The sequence below is a fragment of the Falco cherrug genome, chromosome 9, assembly GCF_023634085.1.
Source record: "Falco cherrug isolate bFalChe1 chromosome 9, bFalChe1.pri, whole genome shotgun sequence".
NCBI lineage: Eukaryota > Metazoa > Chordata > Aves > Falconiformes > Falconidae > Falco > Falco cherrug.
In genome coordinates this window covers 34,291,509-34,309,211 of record NC_073705.1, presented here as the reverse complement: position 1 = coordinate 34,309,211, position 17,703 = coordinate 34,291,509, and the positions used below count along the sequence as shown (strand labels likewise).

Here is a 17,703-nt window from a genome sequence, read left to right as displayed (position 1 = left end):
GATGCTGGTGGAGCAGTGTCATACCAGCCTTTGGTTCCTGCTGTTTGCATGAGAATACACTGATAGGTAACTTCAATCACCCAAAAATAGTGGCCCACGTGTTGGATGCCTGATTGGCTGAGCAGTTTAAAGGCTTGGGGTGCTCGGAGAGATCTCCACCCAGATCTACCCACTCCTCTCCCAGAGCAGACCTCGGTCCAGGCCAGGTGCCTACTGCCAGCCCCGAGCAGGAGGTGGATGTGTCTTCTCCCCTCACCAGAAGCTGGGAGGTGCTAGGAGAGGGGCGAGAAAAGGTCCTGTGCCTGAATCCAGCAGCCCCCTGTCCCACGGCACGGCCGTCTGGTACCTCCTCGCCCAGAGCTGCGGAGTGGCTGCTCTGTGTCTCCCTGGCAAGCCGGGATCTGGGTTGGTCACTGGCATGTTCAAAGCCTGTTCATCTCTGCACGCGTCGCAAGGGTTATGTCATGGTGGGGACAGTGCTACTGGAAATGTTTAGGTAGTTATCAACAGACATGCCTGGAAGCGTCAAGGGTGAAAGCACAGAGCTTTAATATTTATTGGGTTTTTAACCAACTTGACTATTTAGCAGGGAATTACAGAAAAGCTGCAGGGAGAAAGAGGGAAGACATTGGAGCAGCACTAGGCTACGGTGGTTTCTGTGCCATTTTGGAGGAAGCCTGTCCCTGGTGACGGAGCTCTGCAACAGCCAGATTTGGCATCTGATCCCCTCTTTTGTTAAATGTGACGTGTCCTGGCTGGGCCTGGCCTGAAACGCCAAGAAATATAAAATACCTGTTTGCAGGAGGAGGTTCTCTCTTTGCAGGTTACCACATGGAGAAGGCAAGGGGCAATGGGTTGCACCAGGAGAGGTTTCATCTGAATGTAAGAAATAAGTTACGGTGAGAGCAATCGCTCACTGGAAGAACCTCTCCAGGGACATCGTAGAGGGTTTCAGGATGTGACTGGACAGGGTGCATGATAATCTCATCCAGGCTGTCCTCCCTGTGACAGGTAGGTCCTCAGAGGTCCCTTCCAACTTGGGACGTTCTGTGAGCAAGGGGCAGGCAGCAGCCAGCCTCGTGGCAGGGGGGAGGGTACAGTGCACCTCCCAGCTCAGCCCCACGTGGTGGTCCCAGCCCCTTTGATCCTTTGGGATCAGGGAGGGTCCCAACGCCCCCCTGATACGCCCTGATGTCCCATGGTTTCCCCTGACGGCTCACCCCCCGGTGGTGATCCCAGCCCCTCCACCATCTCAGTGCTCCATCATTTCGATGCCCCACCGCCACCCCCCAGCACCTCCCCAGTCCCACTGCTGCCCTCGGGTACTTCAGCCACCTTCAGCTCTGGCGTCGCCTTGGGGCCACCCCGGCGCCCCACAGCCACCCCCTTCATGTCCGATGGACGCTGCTCGATGTCCTCAGCCCCTCCAGCCCCTCTGCCACCTTAGAGCCTGGCGGACACCTCCAGCGCCCCATGGACACCTTTTCCGTACCCCACGGGACACTCGCAGCCCCGCCGCCCCCTGTAGCAGCTCAGCGCCGGGTGCCCTCTGCCACCCCCGTGCCCTGCGGGCCCCTGCAGTGCCCTGGGACATGCCCCGACGGTCTGGGGACCCTCCCCGATCCCTCACAAGCACCCAGGTACCCCCCAGGCCGTCCCCGCCGCCCGCCCCGGGCCGCCCCTCCCAGCCCCGCTCCGCACGGGTCCCCCCGCGGGGGGCGGCCCCGTCCCGCCCCGTCCCGGGAGTGGCGGTGAGTCACGGCGGGCGGGGGCTGCCGGCGCGGCGGCGTTGGGGCTGGCACCGCGGGCACCTCCGAGCCATGGCCCCGGCGCTCGCCCTGCGCCGCCGGCTCCTGCTGCCGCCGCTGCTGCCGCTGCTGCTGCTGCTGCCGCTGCTGCCGCTGCCCCACGGTGAGCGAGGGGCGCGCGGGCCCGAGCAGGGCGGGCAGCCCGCGGGCAGCTGCGCTCCGCCGACGGGACGGACGAGAAGTTTTGGGGGTGGGGGCAAAAGCCCGGCTCCTCGGGGGTCTTCAGCCGTGGGGCGGGGGAGGGGGAATGCTTTTCCTTGCGGGAATTGAAGGGACGCGTGGGAAGCGGCACAGGAGGGATGCGCGAGGTGGGAGCGGGGGGTGCGGTGGCTCTTTGGGACGGGTCGCAGCTCAGCGGGGTTGCGGCTGCCAGGCTGAGCCCCGGGGTCACCGCGGGGTTAGGCGGGCATCGCCGGCACCCCCTCCCCAAGCTCACTCGAGGGCGGAGGATGCAGAAGGGGCTGTGAGGAGCGGGCTGGCCTCCCGCCCCGCGAAAGAGGGACCCTTTCGGGTGCGCTGGGTCCTGCCGCCCCGCCGGGGCGCCCGCCGTTATGTAAAGGCACCTCGGCCAGGAGGCTCCAGCGAACGAGGGGAAATTTGTCATCGGCAGCCTGCGGCGTGCTGGCGGGGGGACCGGTGACTCAGCCGGCCGAGGGGGTGGTGATGAGGCTGCTGGCTCCTGCTCGGGTCCGTGGGCGAGGGCTGCCAGGCACCCGCACCGGAGAGCCCTGCTCGGCCACTGCCTCGCCGCGCTGGCCCCGGCTCACCCCGGCAGCACGCGGGCACGGCCGCGGCACCGGCTCTGCGGGGCTCCTGCGGAAGGCAAAGGGGTTGTCGCAGAAACGTCTCCCTTCTGACACAGAAAAAAAGATGGGAGGAGGGCTGAGCCAGTCCAGACACGAGCCATCCTCCAAAACGCAACCCCTGGCAGCTGCCAGGTGCCAAGTCACAAACCGTGGCATCGAGGTGGGAAGCTGGGAACCCTCTGGCTTTACTTGCACACCCAGGGTCTCAGTAGGGTTTTCCAGCCTTGAAGGGACCTGGTTGCACAGGAGTCCTGCTGAGCACTCTGTGAGTGCCAGGGCTCGGGGGGGGGGGGGGGGGGCTGGAGCATCCCTGGAGCCTGTTCAGGGCGTTCTTGTGTTCCCAGCAGGTATTCCAGGACTTCACGTTTTGGCTTTTCCCTGCACCTTCATGTTGGCCACTTCCCTTGTCCCCTGACTGTTGTTTATGGGCATCCTGGCTCAAAGCCCTTTGACCTTTCCCAGGTGCTGCTGCCAGGCTGGAGGAGAAGCTTGCCCACGTCGAGAAGTACGAGACAGTGATGCCACGCAAGGTGACAGATCCTCGGGGGAAGAGGGACCTCCCTGTGCGACCGGTAAGTAGCATCGCCTCCCAAATACCGCCTTGGCACAGCTGCCCTCACTGCCTTGCAGGGAGTCCAGGGGGGGGTGTTGAATCAGCAAAGCCCCTTGCCCGACCACTGGGCTCAGAGCCAGACCCCCTTGGCCCACCATTGGGCTCAGAGCTTGACCCCCCTGGCCCACCACTGGGCTCAGAGCCAGACCCCCTTAGCCCTGTGCTAGAAGAATGACCTGGTGCATGTTCTCTTGCGTTGCTTCTGTCCCAGACGGTGGAGATCTTGCAGGAATTGATCAGATAAGCTTGCCTGGACCGTTTTGGGTCAAAATAGGAACTGCATATAGGAGGGTGGACTCTTGGAGAGTGGGGGCTGCTTTCTCCAATGCTTTCTTTGGAGGCATTATTACCCAGTGGTGCCACCTCTTGCAGCCTTGCAGTGATCTTGTGACATCTGGTCTTTGCTTAAGTAGGGATTTGCAAAGCCTCATTGAGCTGTAAGCACTTTTCTTGCTGTGTTTGCTGAAGTTGGTTTTTTTTGTCCTTTGGGACAAGGAAATAAGAATCAGAAAGTTTCAGAAATCCACATGAAAGAAAGCCAGTGTTATTTTTCTTGGGAAACCTTGTAATTTGGGGAAAGGAATAGGGTTTGACTCAGGAGTTTTGAGTGCTTGGGGCTGACATCCATAGGATGATGGCCTTGACCTCAAAGATGCTTTCCTCATTGCCTTAAAGTGAAATTCAGCCAAATATGTGGTTTCATTTTCTAGGGCTGAAAAGCACTGATTTTAGCACCTGATGAGATGGAGGGGCTGGGGAGATTTATTTCCTAGTAAACTCTTTGTACAGCACATTCATCTGTGATTCAAACCCTTTCTGATAAACTAGCTTCAAAAACACTCCCCAAAAGCATCTGTTTTCTCTGCTCTAGAAACCTAAACTTGTCCACGAGATGAGATAAACATTCCTCAGACTATTTAGAGACACCATCTGTGCTGGGTGCGCCGGGTGGCTCTGCACTGATCCCCCTGGAAAGGGGAGCTCACCCATCTCAGGGTCCCTCTGCTTTCCGTGGTACAGGAGAAGATGTCTGCCTTGAGCTGTGTACTTAGGGACAGCCATGGGTGGTGTCTACCAGGTGGCACTTGGATTGGGTGGTCCTTGGATCTCCTAAATTGCTGTGTTGAGGGTGTGAGGTCTCCTGCCTTTTAAACCATTTTCCTCATCTTGGACAAAAGCTGGGTTTGATGGCTCAGTAACCTTGGTGGGGAAGAAGTTCTCTTCTGGAGGTGGCTGGACCACCACCAAGGCCCTCTTTGATGTGGAGACAGGATGGGTGTTTTCTGCACCAGCTCCTCCTGTGGCTTTGCAGTAGCAGTCTGTGGCTGCGATGGCCATGGGCTGAGAGATGGTTCCTGGGTCAGAGCAGCTGGGACACATGGGGTTGGTCCAGCAGTGCATCTGCTAGGTGAGGTTTGAAGCAGACCAGCTCCCCTCTGGCTTTGCTTAAAATGTTCACCCCTGAAAGACAGGGTGGAGACTTAGGGCCTGCCACACAGGATCTCCTGGGATGTCAGCCTTCCCACAGGTCACGGTCTTCTTAGCAGGGGCACAACAAGGCATGTGGCAAACCTGGGTTCTTCATGGAAAGGAACGTGAAAAAAGAGCAAGTACCTTAAAAAAAAATTATGGTTACATGCTCTTGATTGCAGAAGTGACATCTCTCTCACCCCCATGCTCCAGCATTTCAAAGAACTCTATTGAAATGGCAGTGTGTTTCCAGCCCATGTGAGACCCAGCATTGCAAGGTACTAGCTTCTCCTGCAGCGCACCTGTGCTTGTGCATCCCTGCTGATCTCCCCCACCACATCCCACAGCCAGTTCATGCAAAGGGGCAAGTCCTTTGCCTGGGTGAAGACAGCTGAGCTCCTGCCAGCGCAGCCTGGGGCTCTGCAGGAAGCAGCAGGCTGTTGCAGAGCGAGCAGTGGGGCTGGACGGAGCAGAAGCAAAGGGGGGTGGTGGTGGCCCAGTGACCTGCTGCCCTTCCCTCCTCTCTTGTGCTGCAGCTCCTCTGATACATGGCACGGTGCAATGAGCCCCATCCCTACTGTCCTAGTGAGACCTGTTGCCTCTTACCATTCAGGGAAGGAATACCGTGTGCCGGGGGTGGGACAGTGGCATCCCGTCCCGATCCTGTGTAAACTCTCTGGGTCTCTTAACAAGACCAGATGGAAGAAGTCCCTCCTCTCTGTGTGCTGTGGCCACAGCTCTGCTTTGCTTGCTCAGCACGGTCATGGGGTTAGCATGGCTCAGGCAGGGGCAGGGCTGAGCCGCCTGTGCTTTCAAAGCCTTTCCATCTGGAGCCCTTGCAAAGCCCATGCTAATAGGGAAGGGGGTGATTCAGAGAAGCTTTATCAGGACTTTTTTTTTTTAAACTTGCCCTGTGGTTGTCTCCAAGAGACAGTCCCTGACCCACCATCCCCTTTCCAAGTGCTTTCCTGCCATTTCCTAAGACCTATGCTGGCTCCGGCACTGCCAACAATAACAAAGCATTGCTTTGTCGGCGGACACGGGTTGGGATGGCCACGTCAAGCGGGAGACACTGTTCATAAGAGAAAAATTTGCAGGAGACCCGTGAGTGTGCTTACACACCAGCAGTGTGCCTGCCTGCAGCTGGGGCTGCCTGGCGGGCTTGTCGCAACCTGCTCAGCCTGTGGAGAGGATGTTTCGTGGCCGGCAGCCCACTGCTTCAGCTTCAGATTGGAAATGCAAACCAGGTAGAATTGAGGGCAACCAAGTGAAAGACAAACCCACTCACCTGGCCCCGCTGGCAATGAGTCAGCAGGACTTTGTGCTCAGCTTCAGCTCCTGTCAGGTTGTCGATCATCTCCCTGGGAGTGCTGAGCCATTGTATGACAGCAGGTGCTGTCATCCTCCCCAGGGAGAGACCGCTCACCTCATCCAGGAGGAATGCTGGTCCTGCGGGAGAGGCTTGCTTTGCCTTTGGCTCAGCTCACCACCCCAGGATCCAGTAAAGGTATGAGGATGTGCCCTCAGGGGAGGTCTCTGTGCTGCCGCAGTGGCTGAGGAGTATGCTGGTGCCAGGGGTGCAGCCTGATATGGGGCACCAGGCAAAGGATAGTCATCTTTCTCAGTGGCCCTGGTGGGATGGGACCTCTGGAGCTCTGTGGCCCAGCCTCTGTAGGTGGAGATCACAAGGCAGCCTAGAGGGAAACACTTCTTCTGGAGGGACATCTCCATCCTGGGGGTTCAGGGCTTGGCTGGGCTGAGCCACAGCCACCCTGACCCAGCCATGGTGACTGGAGGTTGGACTTGAGGTGCCCTGAGGTCCCTTCCACCTGCACTAGGGTGATGCTTGGGGGCTCTGGCACATGGTGATACTAAAACGTACTCTCAATAGCAGACAAGAACCAAGAGAAGGTCATTCTCTCACTGTGATGTGGCATGTTGGATCGGTCAGAGATAAGGAAGTCTCTGCTGATGAGAGCTGTTGGGAACCAGGGATCTTTGTGGTTTAGCCTGTGAGTGAGTGAGCGATGAACTCAGCCCCCAGAAATGGAGCTCTATGACTGATGAGTAGGAAGTCTCAGTTTCTGGCACGGCCATCTGCAGCCATGTGTCAGACACGGGAAATCAGACTTTGCTGACTCTGTTTCATTGCTGGTGACCTGTTCTTTATCTCAGGATGTGCCGGGGATTTGCATTATTGCCCACATGCTTTCTTTTTTCTCTTCTGATTTCCTGTGTCTTTTCTGGATGCCTCCAGGGTGAGCAGCCAGGCTCCCCGTCCTGCAGCTGCCTTCTAGTGGGGTGCATGCAGACCCCATCCCCTTTCTGGGCAGGACGGAGGCCAAGTGGTCCTCTGTCCTCTCTTCTGTAGCTCTTGCTCTTGGTGATGGCGGGTCTGTGATGTCATCTATCTTTCATGCAGAGCATCTACCCGGACCACATCCTCTACAGTGTCCGTGCTGAAGGCAGGGACTACCTCCTGCGGCTGGAGAAGAACAAGTGAGTGCGGGTGGGCACGGCGGGATGGCCAGGGGGCAGCTCACTTCCCACCCTCGCTGTGAACATCAATTCTCCAGGGTCGCTGCACTGGTGATCTAAGCCCTCAGCCCAGACCCAGAATACCACATTTTCTTCCCTCCTTGCCAAACCCATCTGGGGAGGTCATGGGCCCACTGTACCCAACCTGACCAAACCTCATCCCCAAAGCTTTCTATCCCTTCCCCAAAACTGGGTTCGCCGCTGACCCCCATTCCCCATCCTGCAGGGAGCTTCTGGGACAGCATTACACCGAGACGCACTACTTGGCTGATGGCACGGAGATCACAGAGAAGCCAAATATTCAGGTATGGGGCTGGCTCTGGGCAGAGTAGTTTTCCCCACTCCTACGGGGTCCCTCCATGCTGACAGCTGGTGCAGACCCCCTTTACACCTCTCCTTTCTCTTGGTGGCAGGATCATTGCTTTTATCAGGGCCACGTGCAAGGACATGCCAACTCAGCAGCGAGCATCAGCACCTGTGGTGGGCTCAGGTAGGTCCTCTGGCTTCCCTGGGGCACTGTGGCTGGCCAGAGGACAGCATCGAGCCTGGCCTTGGTGCATGTCACGGTACCGCTCCTAGCGGATGCAGTGCTGTGCAACGGTGAGCCGGTGTGACCAAGCTCTGGCCAGCTGGAGCTGTGCTGATGGAGGGAGAGTTCAGCTTTCCCCTGAGGAAGAGAAGAAGACATCCCTTTTCCTGCTGGCGGTGGGAGCGCTGACCGCCCTGGCTCGGTGCCCAGCAGGAAAGGTGCACCGCGTTTTGCAGCTACTCCTGCTGGTTGGGGGTTGACTTGTGGCACGGGATAAGACTGGGAACCCGAGCATGACAGAAGGTCCAGGCAGGAATGCCTTCTCCAGGCAGCAAGGCACAACTTGTCCTGCATCTACCCCCTTTTCCCAGGGCAGACTGGCCAAACTCACCCCAAGTGCTGCAGCCAGCGACACAAAGTTGTGCTCATGGTGATGCACGGGCCTGCAGGCAGCCAGCATCTCCTCCCTGTCATGCTGACCTCCTAGAGCTGATGGCCAAATGCCTTTCCGAAAGAAAACGAAAGCAGATGGAGCATCAGGCCAGCTGTGTCTCCCTCTACCCACTGTTTGCTGGCCATGCTAGTGCTCATTCCTCAAAAGCTGCCTTGAGTCTACCTTCATTTAACAGCAGAAAACGTCCTTGCAGAGTAACCGAGCCACCAGATCCATTCAAGGCTGTTCAGTTTGCCATGCAAGATTCACACTCTGCTGTTCTCTTTCTTTTAAGATCAGCTGGCAGCCAGACATTGCAAGAGTAAGCCAAAGAGGAAGGGGGCCCTTGCAGGGAGATGTGTAAGGAGGACGGGTGGTCCCTGGCGCACCCAGGGACCTGCAAACACCCATTTACAGGTGAAATGCCTGCTGGAGCTGTGTGGCAGCCACCTCCTCACACTGAGCATCTTGCGCATACATGGGACATTTGACATCCTTGTATAGTAGGAGGACAAGATGTGCAAGGGCAGAACAGGAGGCACAGACAGTACAGACAGGGTACATAAGACACCTTATAGAAAGCATCCTGAAGGCCAGAGCTGCTTAGTAGGAATAATGCTATGTTAAACCTGGCCTGGCAGCACTGGGCAGCTCCTACTGAGCCCTGGGACACTGCTGGTGCCCGAAGTACAGGATACTCCCCTTGCTACCAGGCACAGATGCTGCTCCACAGTTTGCTCCCTCCCAGCCCAGAAGCCAGTTTCCAGCCCTCCTAATGCTCCTTTTGTTCAGCCTGTGCTTCTGCAGCCTCCAAACGCCAACGCTGTGGACATGTTTCCTATTGCTCCCCAACTCCTGTCGTGCCTCAGGTCAGCTCCATCCTGCAGCATTTCCTTGGTGTACTCTTGGGCCAGGCGAGGTTTGTAGGGAAGAGGCATCGAGTCCCTCATGTTGCTGTGAGCTCCTACACCCTGTACCTCTGCACAGTGCCGTGGACCTTCATGCACTGCCCAAGGGCTGCTTGGGACTTTGCATTGAGTGTGGTCACGTGCACGTGGCCAGAAGGACCTGACTGTCACATCCTGCTGGTCGCCCATAGCTCATCCAAGCTGCCTATAGGAACCATGGAGGGGTGGGGTGGTTTCCTAGCTGGGATTTGGCAGCTATATTTTGTATCACAGGCCCTTGTGGGGGTGCGTAGGGTCCGTCTGTGTCCTGCAGGATACCTCCCCAACCTGATGCCTGCTGTCTCTCTTGGCAGTGGGTTTTTCCGGGTGAATGAAACCACCTTCCTGCTGGAGCCCTTGGAGGAGGATGCGGCTGGCTGGCACGCAGTGTACAGAGCAGCTCACCTGCGGGGGAAGCGCGGCACGTGCCAGGAGTCCGGTGCCACCCTGGAATATGACCATGAACCAAAAATTCCCGCAGCCATGAAGCTCTACCGCTGGGTTAAGGATTGCATTGCTTCTCCTTCCTGTAGCTGAGTTTGCAAGAGCCTAGCTCCTGTGAAGTCCAGGAGAGGAGTAGGGCCATACTGCATCTCTTGGAGATCCTCCTCTCCCATGTGTTGTTGGCTGGGTGCCCAAACACAGATTGTTCCCAGTGGCCTAGCTCCTGGTGGGAACAAGTCCTCAGGTCCTGTACCATTAGCAGGAGCATCTTTCTACCCTGTGAGCTCCGTGATGCCTGCAAGCCTGTCTCATGCCTCATCCCAGTAGCAGGCTTGGGTTTTTCCTTGTATGTTGGAATATGTCTGAAACACCCAGCAAAGTAACATCAGGAAGCAGAGCTAAAAGACCTACCAGCCTTGAATAATGTTGGAAGATGCCCCAGGATCCAACACATCCCACAGGAGGGTCAACCGCAGGGCTCGGCAAGCTGCAGAGCTGAGTCCCTCTTTGCACTCACTTTCCTCTTTCCTTCCAGAAATCAGCTCCGTTACGGAAAGGTCCCCGATATGTGGAGCTGGTCCTGGTCGTGGACAACGAGGAGGTAAGCAGGGTGGGGGGCAAGCTGGTGCCTGTGTTTTCACTGTCTTCCACTGTAGCGAAGAGGTTGAAGCCAGCCTGGAAATCTCTCTGTGTCCTTCCTGTAGTTCCGAAAACACAAGGACTTGCGCACAGTACAGAACCGCATGAAGGAAATCGTGAACCACGTCGACAAGGTGAGGCCAGATGGCCGGATCTTCTCTCCTGGCTCCCAGACATGCCCCATGGTGCCAGCATGGGCGTGAATGTGGTGGAGGAGAGATTGGCATGGGGAGGGTGATGGAGCAGGAGCCGATCTCAAGCCTGCAGGTGGGCTGCTGCAGAGTGACCAAATCCCTTGACCAACAGGGTGTGCGACGTGGACAGGCCAAGCGGCTCAGCCCTGGGTCCTGGGGGGAATAGGACAGCTGCCTCCCATCTCTCTCGTAAGGGAAGGGGGGAGAAATTTTTTATAATCCCCAGAAGCTCTCAAGCTGGAGCAGGTGCTAACAAGGGGAGGGTGATGGATGCAGTGCACCAAGGCGGAGTTTCTCCTTGCCTTGCTTCAGCCCCACTCTTTGGTCAGCAGCATGAGAGCAGCATCTCAGCCTTCACTGGCCAAGAGGGAGCCCAGAGGTCCTGGGGTAAACCCTGTCTTGTGTGGTCACCCCAGCTTGTGTTATTTATTGAGAGGGTTACGGCGTGGTATTCCCAGTGATGTGTGGTCCTGGGCTTGGTTGTGGCTCTTCAGGGGAGGTGGGACCTTTCTTCTGCTTGTGGAGCTCCAAACCAAGCATTTCCTCCGGGCTGTCTCCCACCTCAGCTTTATCAGCCTCTTCGCCTGCGGGTGGCCTTGATTGGCTTGGAGGTGTGGAGCCACAAGGACAAAATCATGGTCAGTCCCAACCCAGAGGTGACACTGGACAACTTTCTCCACTGGCGGGAGGCAGAGCTGCTGCGGAGGAAGCCACATGACAATGCCCAGCTGATCACGTAAGGACTAAGGGGGGAGGCAGGGGCAGGCACCGCCTCGCTGTCCTTGCAGCCCTGCTGCCACCCAGGCCACATGGCCACAGTGGCATCTCAATCCCACAGGGGCATAGACTTCCACGGCACAACCGTAGGGCTCGCCAAGAAGCTTGTGATGTGCACCAGGGACTCAGGCGGTGTCAACCAGGTGGGTCTTGCTGCCTGGGCATGCGCCAGGAGGGCAGCAGCAGTCCCATGATCTGAGCTCCCTGCGTTGTATTGTCCAGAGCAGGTTTCTCCTCCACTGGTCTCCAGCTTTCCCCCTCTGCAGCCTTAGGGCTGGATCTGGTCCCTGACATCTCTGGCCCTTGAGTGACTGACCCCCAGAGAAGTGTCAAGGCCACAGGGGAAGGGTAGCTGTGGAAACCCAGCCGGGTGCCTGTGGAGGGCTCTGATATACCTGAGCCCAGATGAGCCTCCCAGAGCAGCTCCGTGGATGCAGGGCTTCTCCCACCACCTGTCAGGTAGCTGGGACTTGGTTTGTAATTGCTCCTTGGCCATCCTGGCTGGAGCAGGAGTGGTCAGCCATGGGACCTGTGGCTGTCCAGAACCACCACAAAGCATCTTTTCAGGGTAGCTGGTACGTGTAAGCTCACTTACACCCCTGAGACCCCAGGCAGGAGGTCTTCAGGGCCCATGGGACCAAGTCCAGCTTCAGTCTTCCTTTACCTTGGCACGGCAGCATCAGGGAAGGAATTTCAGACAGCAGTGAGACCTGGCACTGAGCAGTTGAAGAGCCCCAGCAGGCCCTGTGGAGATGCTGTGGAGACCATTTGAACCACGCCCCACTTCTTGTCCCACAGGACCACAGCACAAATCCTATCGGTGCTGCATCCACCATGGCTCATGAGATGGGACACAACCTGGGGATGTCTCATGACGAAGATGTTGCTGGCTGCCGCTGTCCAGTCCCCAAAGCAGATGGAGGTTGTGTCATGGCGGCAAGTGTTGGGTGAGCAAAGGAAAGGGGAATATCTCTGGGCAGCAAATATCTCGAGGTGTCCTCTGGCACTGCCCTGATGTGGTGAAGCCCGTGAAATGGTCAGGTCTGGGTGGATACTCCACTTGAAGCTGCACTTCAAAGGTCTGTTGGTGCCTTTGAGTCTGCTGGCCCTCCAGCTGCTCCCTGGGCTGGTGTTGTGAGGGCCCTTGGGCTCTCATCTCTGCTCATGACTGCCTGGTTTTGTGCCCCTTCAGCGTGGTTTACCCCAAGCTCTTCAGCCGCTGCAGCGAGCAGGACATGTGGCAGTTCCTCGGGGACCCCAGGACCAGCTGCCTGCTGAATGTCCCCAGGGCGGATGAGCTGTATGGGGGGCCGGTGTGTGGGAACCAGTTTGTGGAGCGGGGAGAGCAGTGTGACTGCGGCACGCCAGAGGTAGGGATGCTCTCTGAGAGCCTGGGGAGGGGGGTGGGCAGCAGGGACCTGAGACCTGTCATTCAGACTCAGAAAAAGTTGTGCAAGCCTCTTCCCTGGGCATCATGCTTTGCAGGACTCATCTTCCTTAGGTTCCTGATGCTTCTGCAAAAAAAAAAAACAAAACCCAAAACTTGCGGAGGATATTTGTTAACTTGGATGTGTGCCCCTCCTTTATGTAGCTGGCTGTGATTTTAGCAGGAGCATGCCTAGGAAAGTCAGAAATCCCCCCAGTATATCCTCCGAAGATGTGATCCAAGGAGGGGGACATCATGGCATGTTGTCCTTTCAAGAGCTGCGCTAAGCTTTTCCACATCCCTCGTGGCCCATTGCTGCATCAGGGGAGAGACTTGAGGCAAAGAGCCAAGCGATATCTCTGGGATAAATCCCTGGGTCACAGCCCTGCTCCGGGACCTGAAGGGATGCTCCCCCGATGCAAAGAGCACAGAGATCCTCCTGTTCCCTCCTTCCTGGAGATGTGCAAAGGGTGCTGCCAAAGAGCAGGGACCCAGGTCAGGCCCCATCTTCTGAGAAATCTCTTCCGGTCCTTTGGTTTCATGTTGGTCATGGGGTTAAAGAGACAGCAAGGATGGTTCACACCTGGGATGATGCTGTGGTTTTGCCCCATGGTTCAGTCTGTGGTGGCTACACTGCCACTGGCACCTGGTGATGTGGCAACTGGGTCCCCCCGGGAAGGAAGGAAAGGGTCTTTCAGTGGGGCTTTTGAGAGGGTTTCAGTCCTTCCCTGTCTCGCAGGAGTGCTCCGACCGCTGCTGCAATGCCACCACTTGCCAGCTGAGAGAGGGAGCAGAGTGTGCCCAGGGGGACTGCTGCCAGGACTGCAAGGTACTGCCATCGGCGGGGGACCAGCTCGGCGGGGAAGGGAGCTAGTGGGTGCAGTCCTGCCCTGGGCTCCTGTGGAGCTTCCTGGTAGAGGCAATGTGTGCCCATAGCCTGCTGGAGAGCTTGAAGGACCTCTGTAGCACCCTGCTCAGAGCCAAATGCACCCAGTGGTTTGGGGGAATCATGCTTTTCATTTCATACTCTCATGGCACGGACAGTCGGCATTTCAGGTGGGAAGCGGTTGGGAAGGTGAAGCAGCCTCTGTTTCTGGCCTCCTGTAGCCCAGGTCCCCTGGCTGTCTTAGGTTAGGTGCAGGATGAAAGCTGTTGAAGAACTGGGCGATGTTCAGAAGAGATCGGTGTGGCCCATTCCCGATTCAGGAAACCAACCTGCCTCTTCTGCTCCATTTGTTCAAGTGAAAGTTGAGTTGCACGCATTGACTCCTGCACACAAGCATAAGCAATGCTTTGATGTGAAGAGACAGGGCTGGAAGAGGACCCTGGGGCAAGTCCAGACTCAAAGCAAAGCACAAGGTGTTGCCTGCAGGGAGAGACTTCACTAGGGGAAGAGGCCTGGTGGTCTCTCCATCCTGTGCAGTAGCTCATGTCTTTCTGCCAGAGTGGCACAAGCTGCCGTGTCTGGGGGTCTGTGGGGTGCCAGATGTTTTGAAGACCAGGGTGCTGTCAGGCTGTGGTGCCTGTGTGGATCTGGGGGTGCAAGAGCATCGAGGCAGTGCTGACATCCCCTTTTCTGCACAGGTGAAGGATGCCGGTGTGCTCTGCCGGGCCAGCAAGAATGACTGCGACCTGCCTGAGCACTGCACTGGCCTCAGCGCCGAGTGCCCAGAGGATGTCTTCCAGGAGAACGGCATCTCCTGCCAGAATGGCAACGGCTACTGCTACAACGGGGCCTGCCCCTCACATGGCGAGCAGTGCCGCACACTCTGGGGCACAGGTAGTGGCTCCCCCACCCTGCCCACCCTCCTTGCCCCCTGCGCTGGGTGATGTGCCAGGAGCCCCGGCTCCTTGGGCCAGGGCGTGGCTTGGCTGCGGTCCCCTCCTGCATCCCTGGATGGGGTGCTGTGGCTGCTGACTCCAAAGCACGGCCAGCTTGCTGCGGGCTTTGGCTCTACGTGACCCTTCCTGTGTCTCCCGCAGAGGCCCAGGTGGCTCCTGATGTCTGCTTTAAGCACAACAGCGAGCAGCACCTTCACCTCCACTGCCTCACCGAGTATGGGAAGCGACCCTGCAGCCCCAAGTAAGGAGCCGGGGGGAGCTCTGGGGGTGGTGTCCATGTCTGATGACAGCACTGCAGGGCTGAGCAAAGCTCCCCAGCCCCGCTGCCACCCCTGCTGCTCGGTGCTCATGGCTGCTTCTCCTGCAGGGATGTGAAGTGCGGCACACTGCTGTGCCTGAGTGACAACACCAGCCCCGTCCTCGGCGGTGGCTCCTACTCCCTCTTCTTTGGCCGCTTCAAGTGCAAGGCGGTCATTGCCGGCAACGACGCCAACGAGGTGGTGGCCAAGCTCAGGCTGGTGCCCACCGGCGCCAAGTGCGGAGAGGAGATGGTGAGCATGCTGGCTGCCACGCTGGGGTGGTAGAGGGGTGTGTGACAACTGGCTACGGGGACCCAGGGCAGCCTCAGATCCCCGCTCCCTGTCCTCAGGTCTGCTACGCCGGACGCTGCCAGAACCTCCTGGTCTACGGCAACAAGAACTGCTCGGCCAAGTGCAACAACCATGGGGTATGCTGTGGGATCATCCCCCCCCAGCAGCTGCGGGGCCCCAGCAGTGGTGCACCCACCATGCTGATGCCGTCCTCCCTCGTCGCAGGTGTGCAACCACAAGCGGGAGTGTCACTGCGAGCCGGGCTGGGCAGCGCCTTACTGTGAGCAGAAGATTTCAGGGGTGGTGGCAGGTATGGCACCCGCTGTGCACAGCCAGCGCCAGCTCCCGTAGCCTGATGTGTGGGTGCTGGGCGGAGGGGGGAGCCTGAGGAGGGGGCTGGCACCCTGCTGCGGTGCCGGTAAGTGCTGCTCCGTCCCCACGGGGCATCCCCAACACCGGGGTGCCTGTCCCACGCTGACCGGGTCTCCGCAGGGAGCAGCAGCGTGGCCCTGGCAGCTGCGCTGGCTGTGCTGGTGCTCGCCGGCATCACGCTCGGCAGTGGCGTTGTGCTCTTCAGAGGCAGGGGGACGAAGCTCTTCCAGAAAGGGTAAGTCCCCTCTCCTCCCCCCACGGTGTGGCTGAGCCACGGCTGCACAGGCCGAGCCCGAGGGGTACGCAGAGCAGCCCCACGCTGTCCCTGTGCCCCACAGGACCCCCAGCGGGCCTGCTGCAGGTCTTGCCAACCCACTCTTCCACGAGGGCGGCCGGATGCGCCCCCCCCGCCGCCAGCTGTCCCACCGTGACATCGGGCCCCCCAACCTGCTTAGCAGTACGGCAGCCCCACAGGCCGCCCGCCCGCTCAGGCCGTGCCGCCCAGCCCCACAGGTAAGGGTGCAGGATGGGCCCCTGGCACGGGGCAGCCCTGGCTGCGGGGGGGAGGCAGCCCCTCGCCCCACTGTTTGCTGACCCTGCAGCCACCGGCACCAGTGCCCCAGATGACATCTCCAGCGACACCAGTGCCCCAGATGACATCTCCAGCCCCTCCAGGATGGCCCCTGCAGGTAACCACCCCTCCAAAAGCCATCGTGGCCTCAGAGCAGGGTGGCCTGTCCTTCCAGCAGCCGGGGGCCACGCTCAAGCCCCCTCACCCGCAGCCTCCCTGGCCTGACCAGCCCCAGATGTGTGGGGCACAGCTGTGGGGTGGCCCAGGCAGCTGACTCGAGGTGGGGGTTGGGGGGGGCTTCCTCTGTCCCCTGCCCACCTCTGGGTCCCTCGCCGGTGCCCAGGTGAGGGACTCTGGTCTCTCCTCACAGCAGGTGAAGCCAAAGCCACCCAGCAAGCCTCTCCCGGCACTGAAGAGCAAGGAGCCGAGCCGTGGTGAAGGGCCCCCAGGACCATCACTCCCTCGCTCCCTGCTGACACCTCCCTCAGTCTCTCAGCAGGGTGTCCCCCTGAAGGTGGCCCTGAAGCCGTCCCCGGCCAGGAGGTGACCAAGGATGCTCCATCTGCCACCACGGCTGAGGAGCTGCTGGCTCTGGTGCTCAGGTGGCACAGCTGGAGAGCCACCGTCTTGCTTCCACCCTTACTTGAATTGCTCACCGGACCCTCCCCCGGGAGGGCACCAGTGTTTACGGATATTTGAGTTGTGCCTTAACAGACTTCGTAGCCTCACGGCTGGCCCGGGGAGAGCCATCACCCGGGGCTTTGAGGGGGAGACCAGGAGCAGGGACGATGCCAGCTCTGGTTTTGAGGCCAGCCCCAGGCTCTCCTGTGCCCTGGGAGCTGCTGCCTTCTCTCCCTGAACCTGTCCTGCTCCTCCTGCCCCTTCCCTGCTGGGGCTGCGTCAAGGAGCCTGTCGGCTCACCGGGGCAGGAGTGCTGCACCCAGGGGCCCATGCCCCAGGGCCACCACCCTGGCTGGGGACAGTCACACGGGAGGGCCTCGCCAGGTCTTTGGCAGGTCTAAGCCAGGCTTAATTTCCCCTCGGAGCTTTTATCTCTGAAGTTATCACTTGAGTTACTGTCCTCCTGAAAGGGAATTTCCTGGGAGCCTTTTTACTGCAGCCACTAACTTATGACAATTATGTGACCATTTTGAACCACCTCTTGTGAAACCAGGCCTCCCCCTTTTTGATATAATTTAGGTTGAATGCTTTTATACCAATAAAAGACTGAAGGTAGTGGTGTCACGGCGTGTCTCTCAGCAGAAGGGAGAAGCAGAGTGGCAGCGGGCAGGCAGCTGCCCAGGACACAGGGTGGATACGGCACAGGTGGAGCCAGGGGCAAGAAGTGCTCGAGCTGAACTCCCAAAGCCTGTGCCAGAGCCACAGGGGCTGAATGGCAACAATTTCTGCCAACCACACGAAGTAAAGCTGCCACAGGGGCTGCAGGATGCTGCAGAGTCCCTGTGACCCCCCGGCACACAGTACCACTGACTCCCAGCTGCCAACAGACCCCAGGCTCGCGCTGTGACCGAAGACTGGCTTCCATGACTCCCACCACCAGCTTGGCTACCATCATCTTGGTCCAAAACAAAAATCCATGCTTGCAGGCAACATCAGTCCCTAAGGACACTGCTCCCACCCAGCAGCACTGCCTGCTTGGGAAATGCTCCTGCACGGGTAGCTTGCGAGCAAGGCGGCTGAGGT

The 17,703-nt window shown here is 58.7% G+C and overlaps 1 protein-coding gene across 2 annotated transcripts; it reads left to right on the top strand.

Annotated features, from left to right (window-relative positions):
• Window positions 1-388: 388 nt before the first annotated feature.
• ADAM8 (ADAM metallopeptidase domain 8) lies at window positions 389-17,235 on the top strand. Of its 2 annotated transcripts, none has more exons than XM_055720687.1 (22): window positions 389-1,011; window positions 3,077-3,186; window positions 7,120-7,196; window positions 7,462-7,540; window positions 7,649-7,725; window positions 9,459-9,645; window positions 10,124-10,189; window positions 10,293-10,361; window positions 10,988-11,157; window positions 11,260-11,341; window positions 11,997-12,145; window positions 12,391-12,568; window positions 13,364-13,453; window positions 14,209-14,404; window positions 14,608-14,707; window positions 14,834-15,017; window positions 15,116-15,193; window positions 15,282-15,366; window positions 15,549-15,663; window positions 15,767-15,941; window positions 16,031-16,117; window positions 16,370-17,235. In XM_055720687.1, the coding sequence occupies exons 2-22, from the start codon at window positions 3,133-3,135 to the stop codon at window positions 16,544-16,546; spliced, it is 2,475 nt and encodes an 824-aa protein (XP_055576662.1). In that variant the 5' UTR covers window positions 389-1,011; window positions 3,077-3,132; the 3' UTR covers window positions 16,547-17,235. The 2 variants fall into 2 exon arrangements, with proteins under 2 accessions (XP_055576662.1, XP_055576661.1); XM_055720686.1 differs by lacking the exon at window positions 389-1,011 and adding an exon at window positions 1,749-1,911.
• The last annotated feature ends 468 nt before the right edge of the window (window positions 17,236-17,703 follow it).

Bases quoted from the DNA above. Each gene is read 5' to 3' on its own strand.
- ADAM8 (XM_055720686.1), top strand. From the start codon at position 1,821: ATGGCCCCGGCGCTCGCCCTGCGCCGCCGGCTCCTGCTGCCGCCGCTG. The intron at 7,197-7,461 runs GTGAGTGCGGGT...CCCATCCTGCAG, and splicing joins CTGCGGCTGGAGAAGAACAA to GGAGCTTCTGGGACAGCATT. The intron at 15,367-15,548 runs GTATGGCACCCG...GGGTCTCCGCAG, and splicing joins GATTTCAGGGGTGGTGGCAG to GGAGCAGCAGCGTGGCCCTG.